General features: G+C 48.2%; 1 protein-coding gene across 1 annotated transcript in view; it reads left to right on the top strand.

Moving 5' to 3' along the window:
• Window positions 1-22,435, top strand: part of MIPOL1 (mirror-image polydactyly 1) — a 561,381-nt gene that overhangs the window by 43,339 nt on the left and 495,607 nt on the right. The window contains exon 5 of the mRNA XM_086937912.1: window positions 3,363-3,533. Coding sequence (XP_086794038.1) covers window positions 3,363-3,533 — 171 coding nt within the window. The remainder of the gene's footprint in view (window positions 1-3,362; window positions 3,534-22,435) is intronic.

The raw sequence follows: 22,435 nt of genomic DNA, 5'->3' as shown, positions 1-22,435 counted from the left end.
CAAGAAAGGCTACCACCAGAGCTTGTTATACAACAAATTGGAAACGTTGTGTTGTCTATTGTAACTACAACAAAGTTATTCCTCTAGATGCTTCTGTTCAAAACTGTATTTGTTACCTTTTGCACCTCCAGCAAACTGGACAAGCTTACACAGCTATTCGATTCCACCTTACAGCAGTAGCTGCGCGTTTGCAAAACAGACAGCATTTATCTTTATTAAAAATTCCTGTTGTTAAAGCTTTTACGGAGGGCTTAAAGAGAGTAATACCACCAAGAATCCCTCCGGCACCAATGTGGAATCTTAACATGGTACTTACAAGACTTATGGGTCCACCTTTGAACCATTACACAATTGTCCCTTACAGTTTCTTTCATGGAAGGTTGCCTTCCTCATTGCAATCACTTCATTGAGGAGAATTGGTGAGCTACAGGCATTAACCTTAGAAGTACCCTTCTTTCAGCTTCATAAAGGTAGGGCAGTATTTTGCACCAGTCCCAGATTCCTTCCCAAAGTAGTTTCTGCTTTCCATCTTAACCAATTAGTTAAGTTACTTGTGTTCTTTCCTCAACCTAATTCAGTAGCAGAACGAGCTTTTCGCACACTTGATGTCAGAAGAGTGTTATTGTACTACAAAGAAAAGACAAAAGATTTTTGTAAAACAAAGGAACTGTTTGTTGCATTTGCTCCACCTCACAAAGGCAAGCCTATCTCTAAATTTGGCATTTCCAGATGGATTGTTAAATGCATCCAAGCCTGCAGTGCAAAAGCTAAAAGTACTTGATGCCCCCAGACCGCATTCCACTCACGAAATAGGGGATACTATGGCCCTTTTAGGTAATATCCCTCTAGCTGACATCTGCAAGGCAGCAATATGGTGTACACCACACATATTTACTAAACACTATAGTGTGGATGTGTTGGCACTCCAACAAGCCAATGTAGGCCAGGCAGTGCTTAAGACACTTTTTTCAGACATTTCAGACAACTGCAACATCTACTTCAGGCCTCTGAGTAGCTCGTGAGCTACTGGTAGCTCTCCAGGTACCCATTAGTAGCTCTCCTGTGTTCAGCCCAATAAATTAGAAGCTTTTGCTTGTTCAATAAATATATGCATGCCAAAATTGAAAAGTGTATTTTTGAAACTAAATTGTGTGTATTTCCAGAACTCATGAGTTGATGTTTGTGGAGACTTATTACGAATATTAACGTGGTGCCAGGGGCATTGCAACAATGGCTGTTGTATATTGCACACGTAGAGGCATTCCACATTGACTAAGCTTTGTTTGCATTACAGCTGGGAACCATGCCCGATGCACTGAAGTGATCTCGGCTGGGAATCTTGCATGCGATGGCCCTAATGTAATCTCTGATGTGGTCAGTACCACATCTCTAAACATGTTAGTAGCTTGGGATATTTTTCACTGAGCATGAGTAGCTCTTACTGCAGAAAAGGTTGAAGACCCCATATCTACTGGTTAGCCACCTCTTTGGGAGCTTACTGCTATATAGTCTATGCAAAGCATTTGTATTTACATCACACATGCCTCGAACAGGTTACGTTACTTACCCAGTAAGCATCTGTCCTATGCATGTAGAGCTGTAGATTCACATGCGCCCACCCACCTCCTTGGGCACCTATAATTGTTGCAGTTCTCATTATTTACATTACATACGCTTGGACATCTCTGTACTACACTCATTTATTCCAATCTCACCCTCTTGCGAGAAAACAATCTAGCAATGGAATCGATGCCCGTGCGTTCTATCACCAAAAGGAGGCGCCACCTACCTAGTGGCTTGTAAGACTTCGAAGGAAAACAACTTGCAAACATCTGGACCCAACACTAGATGGCAGGAGTATGCAAAGCATGTGAATCTACAGCTCTACATTCAAAGAGCAGATGCTTACTGTGTAAGTAACATAATCCCTCACAGCCCCTACCCTGCATATTCTGGCAGGTTCAAACGATTCAACTCTACTCCTTCAAGTCTGCCTGTTGTTTCATCCTTGGAATGCACTTCTCACCTTTTTCAAACCTATTCAGTTGCACTGGCTGGTTGAAGTAGGAGAACAAATTCAAATTTAGCCGCTAGGATCTTCAGGCAGAGAAAAGGCAATTTTCGAAAAGTTACTTTTCCTTAATATTTATATAAAAAAAATCCAACTTCACCACTGAATCGGGTTTTTAATAAGTTTTAAAAAAAGTTGTTTCTAGCTAGTCCAATTCCTGGGATACTGTGTTCCAATTTTAATCTATACTCTGGTTTTCTGCATAGGACAGCTGTGCCTGTAATATTGAAAAATAGCTTTTGGAGTCTAGTCACTGCAAGGTATGTTAACATTACATTTCTACATGGCCTCCTTTTTAATAACTGGTACCCTGCCGTGTGGACTTCAAGGTCTATAAAGGGGTGACTTAAACTGTGGAGAAGTGTGGCTCAATGGTTAGAGCAGGCAGACCTCAATGCAGAGCTCTGGCCTGGGACCAGGGTTCGATTCCTGCCCTGGCGGGTCTCGGGCTCATTAATTCCCCTGACCGAATATTCTCGCCTCGGTGCCTACTCTAATCATGGGTCCCACGCTGCAACTCTGGGCAATAGCTTGCTTAGTCTCCACAACAGTCTCCACAACGGCCCCACAACGCGAGGGATGCCCAGGAGTGGACACTTCACAGGGAAAGCCAGGAAGGGTTCCCTTGCGGTATTCGTACAAGCGCCGGGAAACCCACTGCGGGTAGCTGTGCGCTATACAAGTACAAAAACATTTACAAAACATTTAATAAGTAAAACAGAGGTTTTGACTTTGCATAAGGGTTTATTTTGACAGGTCGAATTGCAGTGTTTACACTCCTACAGTCTGACTAGATGGTAGGTCAGAAGCCATGTTTTATATGCCACTGTAGTGGATGCGCCACCATGGTTGCTGCTGCCTAGTGACATTTACTGTACAGCTCCTAGTACATTATGTACCATATACTAGAGACATATAAGTAATTTAAATACTAGAGACATATAAGTAATTCAAATGTACTAATTAGGAATATCCCAATTCAACCATGTTTAAAGAGGGAGCACATTTACTTCGGAGCCGGTTAGCAGGGTTAAAGTTCTGAGTTTTAAAGCCAGCAAAAATATATGGTCACCCAAAAGTAAAAAAAACAAAAATAAATTAAGTATGACTGTACAGAAAATGAGGATTTCCGTGAACTCCGCAGTAAACTGAACACAGGGGTGCGCAGTGTCTAAAGATCCCTCTTGTGCCCTCACCAATACAGTGAACAGATGTAGTGTCTGCATAACCCTCTTGTGCCCTCACTAGTAGAGTGCACCTGAAGATGTTCCCTGTCTGGTTTCCTCCGCAGACCCTCCAGGAGCTCCTGGCCCGAGTACAGACGGCAGACCGCGGGACAGACATCGAGAGGAGTGCGGCCATCCTTTTAGACCGCGTGCAGAGGACCAAGGAGCGCAAGCGAGAGATCACAGCGGAAGAAATGAGCGCAGTATTAGCGGAACGGGACGCCGCCCTGGCTCAGGTGAGGCAGAGTCACTGCAGGGAGCTCCCACCACTTCCTGCATGGGTGACAGTCCTGGATCCCTCCATCTTTTGATATTTGTTTTTAAGATGTTGTTATTGGTTTGATAAAACGTGTAAATCACAAATCAATCAACTGCATTCATTACACCACAGTTACCAGATTAGTATCATCTTTTGAAATGTCATTTCATCTATGCTCCGAGCATCTCTCACTCGTGATGAGGGCACCTTTTTTAAGATGAACTAATGTTTATTAAAACGAAAAACGACCTCCTAAATTGGCAAATCGTAGTTTAGTGAACTGCCCATAACTTGTGCCCCGTTATATTCTGCTTATGACCTCATATATGACATCACTCATGACATGTTAAATGGCATCACTGAGACACCTTAGATTACCTCATTGATGCATCACTGATGACATCATTCAGTACACTGCTATTGACATTAATACATTAACCCTTACAACATTTAAACAAAAAGAAGCTGGCAGTATAGGGCCTTTAGGTATAACAGCACGGAATGAAACATTTCCTAGCTATCGTAACGGAAAGTTTCAATGCCATTAAGGACTCTGAGGCGAGGATTATGCCTTCTCTCTTCACTTTATTAAACAGCATCCATTCAAAACAACAAGACTACATTTCCCATCAACCCTGGGGAAAGTTTTAGTCAAACTAAATTGTCCAATTAGAGCAATCCTGGATCCACCAATCAGGGTCTTCCAGCCTGCACATAGGCTTCTCTCACTGGCCCTCCCTCCTCTTTCTTTGCACGAAGTCAGCCGGTAACCGATCCTCATGCGTCTTGTTTATTCGGATTTGAACCTATAAGGACAAAGAGGAGCCGTCAATTCACGAAAGGAACTTGAGGCGACCAGGTAAATGCCTAGAGGCAGACGTCTCAAAAAATCAAGAAACGGTAGTGAGAACAGATTAAAATACAAGATACAAATAGTAAATCATGTATAAGCAGTAACATTGCCATCAAAATATGATATGTAAGTCACCCTCAGAACTAGATAACAGAGACCAAACTAATTTACTTACTGTAGTACGGGGTGGGTCATCCGGTAGCAATCCCTAGGAAGGGATAATACTCGCCTCCGAGTCCTTAATAGAATTGAAACTTTGTTACGATAGCTAGGAAATTTTTCATTCTATGTCAGGCATGGAGGCGAGGATTATGCTAGTTGAAAGCTTGCTCACACCGAGGTGAGCCATATCCAGCACTGGCTTGAAATAGAACCTTTTGAAGGTAGAGTACGAAAACCAATCTGCCGCGTTTAGGATATCGTCCAAACAGGCACCCATGCCAAATGCTTTCGAGACCATTGCTCCTCGAGTTGAGTGGGCTCCGAAATCCTTGAGGCTGTTACCTGCATCCTGCATAACCCACCGGGCAATGGTAGGAGAAGAGAGAGCCTTGAAAGGTCTGCGTAGAGCTATGAGAAGTTGGCGAACCCCTGGAGGGCGAAACTCCTCTGTCATCTCTTCGTATGCTTTCAAGCAGCAGACAACACACAACTTAGGAGAATCTAGGAACTCCGGATCAGAGATCGCTCTGGTGTGACGCTTGGTTTGTGTATGTAGTGTAAAGGTCACTCCTGAAGGGGTAAATATCCGAGAGCAGATGTCCAAAGTTCTAACATCGGACACGCGTCTGCATGAAATCAAACAAAGCAACATCGCCAGTTTGGCTGAAAGCTCCTTCTTTGAATAAAAACGGTTGGGTTTCCAGGACAAAAACAAGTTAAGCACTTGGTTCACGTCCCATAATGCCGAATAGCAAGGTTCAGGGGGCAAGGAAGGTCGGATGCCCCTGAGAAGCTTGCAGACAAGAGGATGCTCCCCAATAGGGGAATTGTTAAGAGGTACATGACTGGCAGAGATAGCGGACCGAAAGGTGTTGATAGATCCGTATGCCAGGCCACTAGAGGCCAAATGAGCTAGGAAGTTCAGGACGAACACTATATCTGCGTCCAAGGGATTGGCACTCCGTTGCAGACACCAACGGGACCATCTGCCCCAAGCAGATCTGTAACATTTGATAGTACTGTCTGCCCATGCTTTAGAAATGAGCTCCTCAGCCTTAGCCGAAAGGCCCGGGACTTCCCAGCGTCTCCGGTAATCCTCCATACCACAAGCCGTTATGAATTCTGCATGATTAGAGGATGAGGAACTCAGTCGGTGTTGAGGAGAAGATGAAGAAGGGGGAGTAGGATTGGAGAATCCCAGGAAAGTTCCAGAAGAACTGGAAACCACACTTGAGATCTCCAAAGGGGGAGAGCAGTACAAATTCCGCTCCCTGTCTCCGAACCTGTTTTGTGACTCGGGTGAGCATCGCAAAGGGAGGAAACGCATACCCTTATTCCAGAGTCCAATCCTGGAAGAAGGCATCCATGGACACTGCCAAGGGGTCTAGCCTCCAACTGTAAAACTGGGGCAGTTGGTGATCGAGCCTCGAAGCAAACAGGTCGATTGAAAACTGACCCGAAAGGGTATTCAGTTTCTGAAAGACGCCTGTGTCCAGCTTCCATAGGCTGGAATCCCTGAAATTGCGGGATTGAAAGTCCGCCACCGTGTTCTCCCGATCCGGGAGGTAATCCGCCGTCACTGATACATGGTGGTCCAGACAGTACTGCCAGATCGGAGAGGGCTTTGGACATCGTTCCCCCCTAAATGATTGTAGCGAACCGCCGAGATGCTGTCCATCTTGAGAAGAACCGAAGACTAAATAGACTCCCTCGTCCAACAGCGCACTGCAAATGAGCCTGCCATGAGCTCTATACAGTTGATACGTAATATGTGCTTGTCTGGGGACCACAATCCTCTGGTAGAAAAATCGCTTCACCTGGCTCCCCAAACTAGAGTGCTGGCGTCGGACTTGATGACTAAGTCTGGCTCTGACCCAGAAATGTATCGTCCGTTCCAGGCTTCCATGTGTTGAAGCCACCAGTGGACCTCCTCCTGGCCTCCTCTGAAAGAGACATCTTGTGCGAGTTAGGGCACCCCCTCCGCAGGTGCGTCGCTTTGAGTCGTTGCTACGCGCAGTAATTCAGGGGCCCAGGAAAAATTGCTTGAATTGAGGCGGAGAGCAATCTCACTAACCAAGCTAGATCTATGAGGGATACCCGAGTCTTGACAAGGGTCCGTCACAACTCGTGATAAAACTTTGCAACCTTCCGAGTTGGAAGGCTGGGAGTAGAGGTACTTGAGCCGATCACGAAACCTAGAACAAACATGTCGCCAAAAAGACCTCCTTGGGCGACTGCACCGGCCTCAGAGTCGGCGAGATCCCCAAGTTTGGGGTCCACTTTAATGAGAAGAGTGCGGCGGCGCTGTTGATATAGCACAGTTTGTATTGCTGAGGAACACAATGGCTCTCTGTGCCTATCCGGAAAGGGAGTCGGGAGAGATGAGTGAACCTGATGACTTTGCTTCTTCAGCAATGTCAAGAATTTTTTTTAGAGGGCCCAGCACGTCCAATAGTTTATCCTGACATGCTCGTCAGGATCTGTCAATCCCCTTATTGGGGTAGCGCATGAACTTCTGAAGGAAGGTCGCAATGCGGGCGTCTCTCTGTGGAGTCAGGGCGACCTTACCTTCCAAGGTGGGACGAGGACACTCCGCCCGAAGGCAGTTGCGAGCTTCGTTCTCCAATGGCTTCCTGATGCGCATAGCCACATACTCCGCCACCTTGTCTGCTGGGACCCAGTCAGATAGTGTGGATGTATGATTTCATCTGGGTCCAACATGTCCAACACATCTGCAACAGGCATAGAATGGGGTGGTCCGGAAACACCGGGTTCACCATCATCATTTCTTGGTGTGTTCTGGGGAAGAGGCAGCGGGACCCCCAATGGCAAACTCGGTTGAGTGGCCAGGAAGGTTTGTTTAGGCCGGCCAAAAGCAGTGGCGTCCATTCCTGTGTCCTTTGCGCGTTTAGCAGGAGGGGGTAGGCGTCAGGCGGTGCAATAGGGACCACGGGAGGTAAGGGGGGCAACAGGTAGGTTTGCAAAGCACGCCAGTGCCTGGTCTATCCTTTGTGTTAGCCTTTCTTCGAGCGGGGACATTGCTTCCCCTACCGCTTTGTAAATGGATGCGTCCACCACATCATAGAACTCATCATCCCATTGGAGGTTGGATAGGGCGTTGTTCCCCTCCCTGGGAGTCATCATCATATTCAAATTCCATAATGATGGCCAGCCGAAAATTAGTGGAGCAGATGAGCTATGTAAGATGTGAGGTCTGGATGTCAGACTTGATTGGGGAAACACCAATCTATGAAGGTCTGGGTGTCAGCCTGAATGAAAGGGCGAGAGAAATCGCAATTTAAATTTGAGGGTGAACCCAGGGCATGTGTGTCTGGTGGTTTAGGCAGAAATATAGAAGAATCAGGCTAAAAAACCTCTGGCCTGGGAGAAAACGTGCCCATTAAGCGTTGAAATGTTTGATACCAGACCCAAACGGTCCTAGCAGTAGCAAATACGGACTCCACACAAGGTGCCAAGTGGAGCGTGATGATATAGCTCAGACCAGCCTTAAAAACTGTAACGATCCGATCGCGGCAAATACACCTTACGCGTCGTCCTCAGGCCAGATGCGCAGCTAAGGCGCGCCGCACAAGCTCTTCAGGGTTTGAACGCGCTCGCCATAGTGAAACGCCTCACACGCCCCCTGACGGCGGGAGGTCTGTGCGTACACCAAAGAGCCACGTAGGAGCGAAAACGCTTCTGCGGCGCCTAACACCAGGATGTGCACTCGTCCTTTGAGATAAAACTCCGCCAGGGAGGCAGAGGCTGAACGGCGAATCTCAGAGAAAAAAAACAAGGCGAGAACTCCAAACTGCCTATACACTCCCAGGTAATGTATGGAGAGCTAATGAATGTGTTCATAAGAAAGACGCAGAATAAGAAACAAAAATACCCATCAGCCCACCCGTTGGCAGAATCTCGTCATCTGTTTTATTTTTTTAAACTGGTATCCACTAGATACCTCACTGATTCGTATTGTGAGGAATACTAGTAATGGATCCACCCGTGAGAGAAAGTCAACAGGATCAAATGGTGGTGCTGGTGGTGAAGAGGAAAAGTTGCAGTGCACAGAAAAGTAGTGAAAAATTCAAAAAGTGATTAAAATTGCCTGTTATGACGCCAAGAGTAAGACTTTATTAGGAGGATCATCATAACGGCAAGATTAAAAGCAGAGTGATGATAGTGTGTCTGCAAGTACTACTATCATTGGATGGAATTTATATGGTCGACATGTTTCAGCCTCAAAAGGCTTTCTTCAGGACCTGTAACTATTACACTACTGCAACAGTGAAAAATCATACGAGTGAACCATGTACATAAAGACCTACCGTTAGTGGAGTACTATATGGTAGTCTAGGATCATGGTTAAAAGGGTTCTCTTCTGAAACACAAAAAACAGACATCCACAAACAGATATTATCATGTATAAAGACCACAACATACATGTAAAGGACTATAAACATATATGTATACAGCGTTTATTTTGCATTTTATCAAAAAAACTCACCCACAAAGTTGTGTGGAACAAGCCTCACCTCGCCTGGCACTCGCTCAGGTGTTTAAGGCCCCGCTCTAGAAAGATAGGGATGGAGAAAAACACTGACGCTTTTGCATATGTCATACTCCCACACTTCTTAGAAAATACTCTGATGTGAGGTGAACATAAGAAAAGGAGGACTCCAGAAAGCCTGAGTAATGTAGTGATATAAAAGACCCTAAGGTTGATCTATAACCCATATCACTAAATTCATTCATTTGAGAGAGATTTTTTAGAAAAAAGACCTGGGGCAACAAAGTGCCCCCATACTTGGCATTATATCCAGACTAAGGATGGTAAAATCTGGGGGTACAGCTCTCACAACCCAGGAAAACCACAGCTGTTGAGCCAGAAACCAGTCAATATGACTTCAGGAGAAGAAGGATTCCTAGCAAGAATTGCATCGTTCCATCGCCGGGACACCAACCTGTCCGTCGTTGCCTCAGGCTACTAACTGAGCCGAGGGGAAGGTGATTGTCAAGGTGACCCAGATGGCTTTATACGATAAATGCGGACCGGAGAGGAGACTTGGAGCAAACTCATCATCCGTCTGCTAATTGGTTGTTGAAAAAAAGACCGCAAAACGGAAGGCGTATAGTCTTCACGTTCTACGAGCTAGCACAAGTGTTTCACAGAAATTGCCTGTGACTGACTGTCTGACAAATGCGGAAATGACTCAACCTGCTCAGAGTAGCACGGACCAAAAAGGAAGCGCCGTGTGATATGGCGTCAGCATAGGCGTGCCCTTGTGCATTTATCTAACATGGAGGTTTCCGGATTTGATAGCTGGTTGGCTATCTATCAAATGCGGAAATGACTCAGCCTGGACGGAGGGGCACGGACCAGAAAGGAAACCACAAAGAGCGCCGTGTTACACTGCATGGGCGTGTCTTAATGTGTTCGTCTGCTGATTAGATAAGAACAAACAAACAAACAAACAGATAACGGAAGGCCCACACGAGCTAACCCCATGGAAACAACAAAAAAGAAGAAAGGCTTATGCTCAATGTTGAACGCAAGTAGTTACATACTCAGAGGAAACCAAATCCCAAGACTTAATCATACCAATAAGGGCTGGAACTCTAAACCAATCAACCTTGGTAGCAGCGAGCAAACACAATCCCGCATCATTATCAGTATGTCCCACCAGTGTGGCATCGGAACAGAGGGCATGAACATTATAGTGTGCATAGATGGCGCTAACACGATATCGACTCACTGTCAGTGTTTCTAAACGGTATGACATCGGAACGAAGGGCATAAGAATTATAGTGCGCAAGATGACTTATATGCCTTTACAGATGACCGATCGGTCTACTCTATATCTGAACTATGGTGCATGGAACATAGTAAATAGTCGGACAGTAAAAAGCTGGTATTTAAAAGTACCAGGGCAAAGGACCCATGTACTAGTTTACTAGATATCCGTGGCCTCGGCAAAAGTACAGGTAGAAGCTCAGGGAAAATCAAAAGGTGTAACACAGCTCGCGGGTTGGTTTAACTTGTAACTGTATAGAAGGACATGGATTACAGACCCATATGCTTGGATACCACATAGTCCCCTAGTGTGCATACACTGTCATCTATACATACTAGCAACACAAAAGGGAGTGCACACAAAGAACCTAATCTAAATGTCCATAAATGTGGAAACTATTAGATCTGAATCCATGGGATTTCATCATTTAACCCTGTTGTATCGCATTTCAATTTGAAAATCCATTTCTGTTCTTTGATAAACAGGTATCTAGATATATCACTGAGCACGAAAAAGGGCCGCCAACAATCATCGTGATGCCTTGTTGGCTCCACCGATCATGAAACCACCCCTGGAGAAGCTAACATTTGTTACCACCTTCTGTACAGCTTCCACATGAGTGCAGAAGATAATCCGCAAGAACTGGCGTATTCTTAACACTGCTGGCATGAGAATACCGCCTCCGCTCTTTTCTTTCAAGAGGAGTTCCAATCTACGGGATGACTTAGTTCAGACCAGACCTCGGTCAGTTCCACAAGAATCTACTACCACTCTGTGGAACCTGTTGCCTGTTCAGGGTCACTACCCTTGCGGCACCTGCTCAGTCTGCCCACAGACTGAAAAAACCCTTACAGTCGACATTGGCACAACACGCCCTTGGGTTCTTAAACGTCATACCAACTGTAACAGCGAGAGGATGATTTACTTAATAACATGCCCGTGTTCCCTCCGCTATGTTGGTAGGACGTCCAGAAAAGTGAAGCTCAGAATCCAAGAGCACAAAAGCACTATCAGGCGCAACAAGCAGGCCACCCGAATGACCAATCATTTCCTAACAATGCGACACACATCGAAGATATGAAATGGTTGGTCCTTGAACAGCCTTTCATTCCCCCACATATCAGTGATATATCTAGATACCTGAGTATCAAAGAACAGAAATGGATTTTCAAATTGAAATGCGATACAACAGGGTTAAATGATGAAATCCCATGGATTCAGATCTAATAGTTTCCACATTTATGGACATTTAGATTAGGTTCTTTGTGTGCACTCCCTTTTGTGTTGCTAGTATGTATAGATGACAGTGTATGCACACTAGGGGACTATGTGGTATCCTAGCATATGGGTCTGTAATCCATGTCCTTCTATACAGTTACAATTTAAACCAACCCGCGAGCTGTGTTACACCTTTTGATTTTCCCTGAGCTTCTACCTGTACTTTTGCCGAGGCCACGGATATCTAGTAAACTAGTACATGGGTCCTTTGCCCTGGTACTTTTAAATACCAGCTTTTTACTGTCCGACTATTTACTATGTTCCATGCACCATAGTTCAGATATAGAGTAGACCGATCGGTCATCTGTAAAGGCATATAAGTCATCTTGCGCACTGTAATTCTTATGCCCTTCGTTCTAATGTCATACTGATTAGAAACACTGACAATGAGTCGATATCGTGTTAGCGCCATCTATGCACACTATAATGTTCATGCCCTCTGTTCCGATGCCACACTGGTGGGACATACTGATAATGATGCGGGATTGTGTTTGCTCGCTGCTACCAAGGTTGATTGGTTTAGAGTTCCAGCCCTTATTGGTATGATTAAGTCTTGGGATTTGGTTTCCTCTGAGTATGTAACTACTTGCGTTCAACATTGAGCATAAGCCTTTCTTCTTTTTTGTTGTTTCCATGGGGTCAGCTCGTGTGGGCCTTCCGTTATCTGTTTGTTTGTTTGTTTGTTCTTATCTAATCAGCAGACGAACACATTAAGTCCAGAGGATGTCTCCTCGAGCACCGGCACTCTTCCTGCTTCACCCGGGCCCCTCCCCTCTCACGGGAACCCGGGGCCTCTAGAGTGGCTGCTCCGGACTCGCGGGAACACAGACAGGCTTGGGCGCTCAGGGCTCTCTTCAGATCAGGAGAGCCCCGCCAGCAGCAGCGCTCCACCGGGTTGACCCCATTAATGTCTATGGAGGTATAGTGTTTGGTAGGTGGGAGAATACTGATAAAAAGAAGGTAACAGCCGCCATATTGGGTGGGGTTCGGATCGCCATGCGTCCAGCATGTGGGTACCTCTGAAGCCATTATTACTTGATTAGGGATGCAAAACTGGGCCCAGGTGCAGCGTGTTGAATGACCTGAAATCTACTAAAGCCTATGGCACGCTATCACAATCATTGCATGACGTCATCAGCGCTGTGACCAATTGTCACATGAGATATCAGTGATGTCAGCTAACATCTCACGAGTGATGTAACATGCGAGGTCATAAGCAGGACGCGACGGAGGGGCTGGACTGTTGGAGAGTAGGCTCTGCTTCCTATGATTACCCCAACTATTTGCTGTGTTTCACTGGTTTTTCGACTTTAGTATGGCTGTGGCCCTGCTAATCAGGCCCACAGCCTAGCTGTTCTCTCTCTAAATTGATAGCATGTACTTTAGGTACATACCAGATTGTTTACTGGGTTACCCTTGTGAGTCCCTGTATACCTTAGGTACCCAGGGCATAGGTACCCCAGAGGCCTACCAGAGGCTGAAGCATGTATTATGCCACCCTTGGTTAGCCTTCCAAAATGACACCATAGGTCTGCACTGGCAGCCTGAGCAAAGTGGTGTAATCACCCCTTACGTAGATATAGATATAGTATCTACATATATATATATATAATATATGTTCGAGGCATATGAGCTGCAGATTACACACTATGCATAGATGGCCACCTAGTGTTGGGCTCGGATGTTTGCAGTTTGTTTTGTTGTAGAAAAGTTTTTGGAAGTCACGGGATAGGTGACTCCTCCTTTGGATGATACTGCGCATGGGCATCAGCTCCATCCCCAGATTGTTTTTTTCTGCCACCGGGCTCGGATGTGTTTCCAGCGCTCGGTGTTGGAACCGATTTCCCTTGGCGTGCAATCCTCACCAACTTACAAAACTTTGTTTTGAACGCTTTCCAGTTGACTCTACTCTTCAACATCGAGGATATCGATTCCGGTCGTCGTTGACGGCCTTCGGGCCTAGCTAGGCCTCGACTCCAGCTCATGGAAAGGACGCCATTTAAAAAGTGTCCTCAATGTGGGTCGTAGTTTCCCCACACCGACCTTCATGAGGTGTGTAACCTCTGTCTCTCTCCGGAGCACGAGGCAAAAGACTGTTCAGCTTGTGCCTCTTTCCGATCCAAAAAGATTATCCGGGACCGAAGAGCGAGGAGAACAATGGCTCAAAGATCTTCAGCTCCGATTCCGGACAACATCTTCGAGGAAGGCGTCAACGTCCCAGAACAGCACAACGTCGACAGCAGCTCCGAGGCAGGAGATTCCGATGTCGAGGACATCACTCCAGCGCAGCGGGTCGTATGTAATACCGTCGACCCCGACCCTTTCTCGACACAGAAGGCCCCGGTCACACCCTCACCCTTTGGCTCGGTGCACACCGTCACTCTGCTTCTACTGCCCCACCTTCGGGCCCGGCTAAGAAGCCAATTAAGCCTTCAGGTGACTCGAGCTCGAGTCGACCTTCACACGGTGCCGGCGCACATATACCGGCACCGAAAAAGACAACGGCACTGATATCCAAACCATGGACGCCGAAACATACCACTACTCCTTCGGCACCGAAACCCAGGTGGGAACCAAGCAAACCCGCTTCGGATTCCAAAAAACACCGGAACCGAAAAAGTCATCGGATCCGAAAAAAACATCGGATCCAATAACCATATCGGAACTGAAAAAATCCTTGGAACCGAAAAAGGCTTCGGAGCCGAAAAAGACTGTTGCTTCCCCAGTGAAAGACATTGTCAAGAAACCAAAACAAGCCCAAGCCTTCCTCCGCACCAAAGGATCAACCTCCTGCAGAGGATTTACCCTATCCAGACCCTGCTCAAAAGACTAATTTTGGCTTCAAAAAGCGATCACTGGACACACCAGCTCCAGCTCCGCATTCAAAGAAGGAGGACATGGCTACCTCTCACCTAAGACTGCCTTCTCCTTCTCTTTCACCTGTACCATCACCACATCCTCCCATACCACAGCATTCCCCAGCACTTCTATCATACGAGACAGGGATGATAGCTCTGATGATATGGGAGGTAACATACCTGATCCAGCCACGCCTACAGGATCCCAGGACCCGTGGGATGATTATACCACCCCAGATTTCCCAAATGTCCCTCCGGATGACATATACCCCTCAATCCCTCCCCACCAGAAGACACTATAGGGTTTAATGAATTAATCCACAGGGTTGCCCAATATCATGGGGTAGACCTACACACAGACCCTGTAGAGGAAGACTTCCGAATGGATACCTTTGATAATACACAAAGGTCCTCATCCATTTTACCAATGCTTAAAGGAGTGATTGAGCATGCTCCTGAAGTCTTCAAGGACCCAGTCAGAACTCTAGTTATTAACCCTTGTATAGAGAAGAAATATAAAGCTGCTCCCTCAGACCCAGCATATATTAAAGGTCCAGTATCACTAGACTCACTTGTAGTTTCCAATGCACACAAGAGAGCAAACTCACACACATCGGGTGAGGCTGCACCACCAGATAAGGAGTCTAAGCTTCTTGACGCATCCGAGAAAAGAACAGCGTCTCAAGCAGCAAACATTTTTTTTTTATTTATTTATTTTTAATATATTTTTATTGCAGGAATTAGCCAAGGTTACATGATAGATCAGCGACATAAATTCAATGGAAAAGAAAAACAACAGATCCTCCGTGAGGAAACACCTCCCATACACAGCCATTCAGCCCACAACCCAAGGGTCGGGCGGCGTTTGCGATAAGGTCGCATACGGGGATCCGGTAGTTGCTGGGGTTGATCCAGATAAATGAGCAATCTTCATCTGCTTTTCTAAATCATCCTAAAACACCCCCAACATCCACTCAATCCAACGTCCCCCAGAGGAGCGGGGACTAACCACTTAGTGTGAAAGGACTCAGAATAATAGTAAAATAAAATGAAAGCGATCTACGCTCCCCTCTACCTCTATCTGCCCCCCTCCCCCCGCTGAGCCCCGCCATCAGTGTGGTGTGTGTGTAAGAAGAGCTTGTGGAAAGAAACCTTAATCAACTGCGTAGAAACCAGTGTTATGGGCACCTAACGGGACTCAGGTTGTGCTGCGTCATCACTCTCGGAATCGCTGGAAGCGCTGTAATCTCGCAAGGCCTGCACTAAAGTCTCCCATTCCAATGCAACTTCTAGCGCCCTCTCATTCTGCTGTCGCCTCGCCAGCTGGTATCGCAGGGTGCTCTCCCCCGTGGCCCACTTCAGAAGTTCATTGTGCCATTTAGCGCCTGTTGGACCAACTCGTGCCTTCCAATGCCTGGTTATCTCTCTCTTTGCTAGAATGAGCCCTAGGTCAATAAACTTACTAGAGATTTGTTTTTAGGGGTATGAGGGAACCAATGTAGGATCCCCACCGCCGCGTCAAAGGTCAAGGATCTCCCAGTGACCCCATTGAGGGTGTCCCCTATCAGGAGCCAGTAGGAGGACAGCGCTGGGCAGGACCACAACATATGTATAAGGTCCGCCGCAGGTGATCGGCATCTGGGGCAAGGCGCTGTGTCTGTGGCGAAGTATTGTTGGATTTTCGCCGGAGTCAGGTAGGCCCTGTGAAGTACATAAAAGTGAACCAATTGAAACCGGGCGTGGCGCGTGCCTTTCCAGGCACGACGCATTCGTTGCGCCCACGTCGTTTCCGGTATATCTTTCCCTATGTCGGCTTCCCACCGGTTCCGTAGTAAGTTGAGCGGGGGCAGACCCTCATTAATTAATCTATTATATAAACACGTGACCGCCTTGACCGTCCCCGAGGACATCATAACATACTGGCACACCGGTGATGTTGGCGGTTCCTCTATACCCCTCTTCAAGTGCGTCTGAATTGCTCTAATAACAGCTGTGTGAAGGAGGAAGTCGCCTCGGGGAACGTCAAAGCGGTCCAGAATCTCAAGGAAGGGCAGTAACACCCCATCTTCATAGAGATCTCCCACTAACTGCAACCCTGCATCTTCCTAGTGCCTTAAGCGCGACCAGTCTCCACCGTGCGGCAAGGCAGTTATCATCCCCAATGGAATCTCCGGAGCATACGGGAGTTTCAGCTCCCCCCGGGCATGGGCACGATTCCAGCACAGCCGTATAGTCCGTTCCTCGAGCGTAAGGTCTTTCAGAGCCAAGCGCTGACGTAATGCAATGTAGGAGATAATGTGTCTGGGCATTCCCCTGCCTCTCCCATCCTCCAGGCCTCAGAACTCTCTCGCTATCTCCTGGGTGAAGGTTTGCAATTGAGCCGCTAGATAGTATTTTTCGAAATCCGGCACCGCTTGGCCGCCCTCCGATTTTGGTCTCATCAGGGTCTTGAGCGCCACCCTTCGGCGGCCCGACCCCCAGAGGAACCCCACCAATATAGATCTCAAGAGCCGGAAGGTGGCCGGCGGAACCCAAATCGGGAGCGCTCGAAAATAATATATCAGCCGGGGTAGTGCCACCATTTTCAGCAGTGCTATACGCCCAGCCACCGAAAGTGGCAAGGTGGCCCAGAAGTCCATGCTGCCTCGCAGCGCGCAAATACAGCGGGCTATATTGCCGTCTAGAAGATCGGCAGGGTCATGGTACACATATACCCCCAGGTACTTGAGGCAGCTAGGTTCCCATCTAATCTCTCTAGCGGTGTCGGGTCTGGGCTCCCCCTTTCGAACCGGGAATAGGCAAGTCTTGGCCCAGTTCACCTTGAGGCCCGAGATCTCTCCGAATGTCATGAGAGCCGCTTCAGCCCTAACCAGAGCATTGCTTGAGTCCTCGAGGAAGAGCAGCAGGTCATCGGCATAAAGAGAGATGTATTGTTTCCTGATAAAGTCCGTAGCCCGCCGAAGTAGGCTCCAGTCCGGACCGATAACGCTAGTGGTTCCACTGCCAGCGCAAAGAGCAGAGGGGATAACTAGCATTCTTGTCTCGTGCCTCGTTCCACTGGGTATTGTTGGGAGACCAGCGGGCCCGTTCTCACTCTGGCCGTCGCCGAGGCATAAAGTACCATGGTCCATCTAACAAATCCCTCTCCCAGACCGAAACGCATTAGTACTCTACGTAAATATTCCCATTCCAGGCTGTCGAAGGCCTTTTCCAGGTCAATCGTAAGGACCAAGGGGCACAGGGCCTCCGTGTGTGGTTCCTCCAGTAAACGGAATAAGCGACGAACATTCATAGTTGTATTGCGTTTAGGGATAAATCCTGCCTGATCCTCATGTACTAAGGAACGCATGTGCCCCAACAGTCTCGACGCCAATATGCTGCTCAGAATTTTATAATCGACCGTTAGCATCGATAACGGTCGATAGGACGCCGGGTCATCGGACTCCCTACCAGGTTTGAGGAGGTGGACTATCAAGGCTACACACATTGAGCCGGGGAGGCGTCCCAGGCGTTTCGCTTCCCTGTAGACCACTAATAGTCGGGGAGCCAGGAGATCCACGTAGGTGGAGTAGAATTCCACCGGGAGCCCATCGAGGCCCGGGGTCTTGTTCCTCGCCATCCCTTTTATGGCGCTACGGATTTCCCCAATTTCTATGTCTGTACCCAAGGCCTTCGCTATTTCAGGTTCCAGTGCGGGAATCTCTAAGGATTGTAAGTAGTCATCGATCAGGGCAGGATCGCGGGTCAGTCTACTACGGTACAACCTTTTATAGTATCTCAAATAGCAATCGCGTATCTCCGGTTGGGTATGCACCTCAGTTCCCTCCGCAGTGCGCATGGACACCGTCGGGGTGGTCCGTCGCATGGGGTTGGCCAGCCAGGCTAAGAGTGCACCCGACTTGTCCCCTTCTGTGAGCGATCTGGTGACATAGGCCTTATAATCAAAACACCGCAATCGTTCGACCTCCGCCGCCACCGCCTCTCTCGCTGCGGCGGTACGTTCCTGAAGTTCTGGGTGGCCGGGGCGGCGAAGCTCCATCTCGCGGAGCTTCCGGTCCACGTTGGCCAGGTCATCGAGGATGACACGTCGCATTCCCACTTTTTTGGATATACAATAGCCCCTGACCACCACTTTAAAAGCATCCCACTCTGAGGCCCTCGACTCAGCTGTGCCCCCATTTGTCGCAAAATAGTCAGTAATTTTATCTTCTAGGTCTGCCTTGAAGACTATATCCTCCAATATCTCGGGTGCAGTTTCCAAGTGGGTACGCTAGGGACCCCCGGAAACCATCTGAAATCCACTAACAGGGGGTTGTGATCAGAGATGGTCCTAGCCAAGTATTCAGATCTCACAGTCGCGGACACCAGTTCCGTCGACCCCAGAAACCCATCCAGTCTTGCATGTAATTTGTGCATACCAGAAAAGTATGAATAATCCCTAGCATAGGGGTGCTGCGCTCGCCAAATGTCTGTCAGCCCCCATTGAGCCTGCCATTCCTTCCTGCCTTTAGCTACCCGTCGGACTGGGGAGTCCGGAAGGGGGGGTGTGAACGATCGATGTCAACATCCACCACTGAGTTAAAATCTCCTCCCATCAGGAGGGCCCCTGACAGGAAATGGGCCAAGGAGCCCGACAACTCGGTCAGGAAGGCGAGTTGGTCCACGTTAGGCGCATAAATGCAACAAATATTCAGAGCCCTACCCCCCAATGTGCCAGAAATTGCCACGTAGCGTCCCTCCGGATCCACCACAGATTTGGAAACCTGTAGGGGTATCCCAGCTCTTATCCAGATCAACACCCCTCTCGCATAAGCTGAATATGTGGTGTAGTATACCTGCCCTCTCCATCTACGCTGTAGCGCTGCCCCTTCCGCCTTAGTAAGATGTGTCTCCTGTAGTAACGCTATCTGCACCCCTCTACGCACCAGATAAGCGTGAATTTTGTGCCGTCTGGACATAGTGTGAAGGCCCCGTGTAGGAGAGTAGGGTCTGCAATCCTATGATCACCCAGATTTTTTGCTTTTGTTTCACTGGTTTACGACTTTCTCTGGCTGTGGGCCTGCCAATCAGACCCACAGCCTAGCTGTTCTCTCACTAAATTGACAGGTGTACCTTAGGTGCATTATCCAATTGGAACTGGGCCACCTTATCAGACCCTGTAACTCAGGGCATAGGTGTACCCAGGGCCTACCAGGGGCTGAAGCATGTATTATGCCACCCCTGGATGGCCATCTAAATCTGACACAACTGGCTGCACGACAGCTGGGGCAAGGTGGTGTGATCACCCTTTGCTTTAGATATAGTATACCTATATCTAACCCTAAAAATGGACGCACAGATTCCTATCAGTCACTCCTATGGCAGGCCTTGACAATCCTGAAGGCAGAGTGCTTGGAATCGTGTGAGATGGTGCTCTGGCATGAGCTGAGCCCGTCTGCAGCGGAACCAAGTCCTAATAGCTGTTCCATGATGACGCATACCATATACTCTTAAGTGCATTATAATCCTCGCGGTTAAATGCTATCTTTGGTATTGCTTTATCAAAACACGTCGAGTAAGGTGTCATACGAATTGGAATACTAACCCCTCGCCAATTCTGGCGATGGGGTTAGCATTCCACCCTTCTAGAGGGACACAACATGTATGTAACTGTGAACCCCGGTTAAAGTTAACTGAAGCCTCAGCTCCACAAAATGGATGCTGCCACCACAGACACGAGTCTGACCTCCTGCTGTTGGGAGTCCTTCCAGCGAGGAGAGTTTGGACAAAGAGTTTCCTGTCAGGGGCGGTGCTAGCACCATCCCAGACAGGGTTTTGTGTATCCTGGGTAGGCAGGGCTTTACAGGAAGGTGACTGCAAGTGGCACCCCGGTGCTCACTACGCATCTGCCGGCTAGAACCAGTTCCAGGGGCACACCAGCCCCTGGCCTGGGGAAAGTCCGGCATGGGAGAGGGGTGTAACCACCCCCCTTCCTGGTCCCACCCCTAGGGCAGGACCTAGTCGCGTACCCACCCCTTTCTTTAGGATAAAGGCAGGAGCGGGGACCCTTCCAAATTAGATCATCTTTGAATCAAGAAACTACTTTCTACGAAAGGAACTCTCGACTTCTTCTCAAGATTTCTCCCTTGTGGCTAAGGAGTAGTCACCCTGCATCCGCAGGCAACATCTAAGAACTCTGCGGTTTGCTGCACGTCCTTCCTCAGGAATCCGACCGACCAGCACGACGAGACCCGGCTTCCCTGGCACCTCTGACCTCTACCGACCTCTACAGCTAAGCTGAGAACCGTAGGTGCGACGAGACCTCGAGGGACCGGCCATCATCAGAACTGCACGACTTCGATCCAGCACGACCGCCGAGGGATCCTCTGGTGAGTGCTTTGGGGTCCGAGAAGCCCTGACCCTGAGCAGCTCCAGCACCGAAGTCCAGCCTCCCAGCATCTCCACGATCTGCGTGGGGCCCTTCTGCTTTTTGCTGCTCACCGCGTTGTTTGGCTACTAGCCCGCTGGCTTGTGGCCTTCTTAACGACGCCCGACGACATCACTGCTGCTGGACTGGTTGCTCCAGACTGGCCCTTGCTCCCTTCCAAAAGAGGAGCACCCCGGACCCTCCTGGTCCACACCAGACGCCATTTTAGGTCCACTGCGTGGGCTTGAATTTGCCAAGACTTGTTGCCCAATCCTGGGTCCAGCGACGTCGACAGCATCATCCATCGTGGGACAGCTCGCACCTCCATCCTGGTCGCCGACAACGCCTCCTGGTCCGTGAGACTGCAGAGCCCAGCGTCGCCCACTCACCTAGTCGAGGTGACTACCATCCGGTGCCCTCCTGGTGCCACCTGACTACTGGCTAGTAGTCCCGAACTTGGTCCCCTCTGCTTTCAGGTGTCATCCATCTTCGATCCAGGCTTGGATCACTCGAACAATCTTCACTGGTCGCCTGCCAGCAACTTCTTTCTTCAGGCTCCTGGTTCGTCAACGAGGATTCCCGACGTCTCAACAGACCTATGCAGCCGCAGCCCCTGGGCTAGGTAACTTCGGCATTTCGGTGCCCCAGCATAGCCTCACTATCCAAGGGTCCAGAGTCACTGTCGTTTTCGACCTACCTTATCGGGTTCGCCCGAGAACACTAACTTTGTCTTTACTAGCTCCCATAGACTTTGTCCCGCATCCCGCGTGAGAGTGCACACTCTGCACCCGAGTCCCCTAGGCCTCCTACTAGTAATCTGAAGGTTCAGTAACGTAGTCCTAGCGATTCCAAAGCCTATTAGTACAGTACTTACCTGCTAGTAATTTCGCATTCCACTTTCATAGTATATGGTTTTTCGTGCCCCTCGGGCATTTGTGTAAATTGTGCAACTTAAAGTATTTTCGTAAGAGTTTTGTTGTGTGCTTAGTACCCTGTCCTCATAAAGAGTACAGGGCTGTTGTGATCTAAATAAATACACTGTTTATTTTCATAACACTTGTGTGGTGTCCTTTCACTTGGTGTTCAAGGGGTATATGTGATGGTATAACAGCTGGCTTAACACGCCCTCTAGAGTTTAGCCCGAAGACTGCTCGTATCCATGCTACTAGGATAACTGGTCTATAAGGTTGTCTTACAACCAATCATCAATAAGGGTTGTTTGGACTGATACAAAGTGCTCACTAGAATAGTGAACATTATATATCAGGCCAACTTCTCACACCCCGCACATTCCAAGTGACGCATTTTACATTAGTGATCTCAGCCATTGTCCCAAATTGTCACATCCAGGTTCCCCCAGCAATGCTCAGTCATGGATCGTTCAATAGTCGATTCAACACCAATGGCGGCCTCCCCCCCCAAAAACAACAGAACTTCCCCCTGAAACAAACCCCCTCCCACCCACCCCAGAATAGGACCCAAATAGCACCATCCAGTTCCCATCCAAACAGTACCCTCAGTAAACTC

Source organism: Lissotriton vulgaris, chromosome 9 (genome assembly GCF_964263255.1).
Source record: "Lissotriton vulgaris chromosome 9, aLisVul1.2, whole genome shotgun sequence".
In the NCBI taxonomy this organism is placed as follows: domain Eukaryota; kingdom Metazoa; phylum Chordata; class Amphibia; order Caudata; family Salamandridae; genus Lissotriton; species Lissotriton vulgaris.
This window is presented reverse-complemented; position numbering and strand designations above follow the sequence as displayed.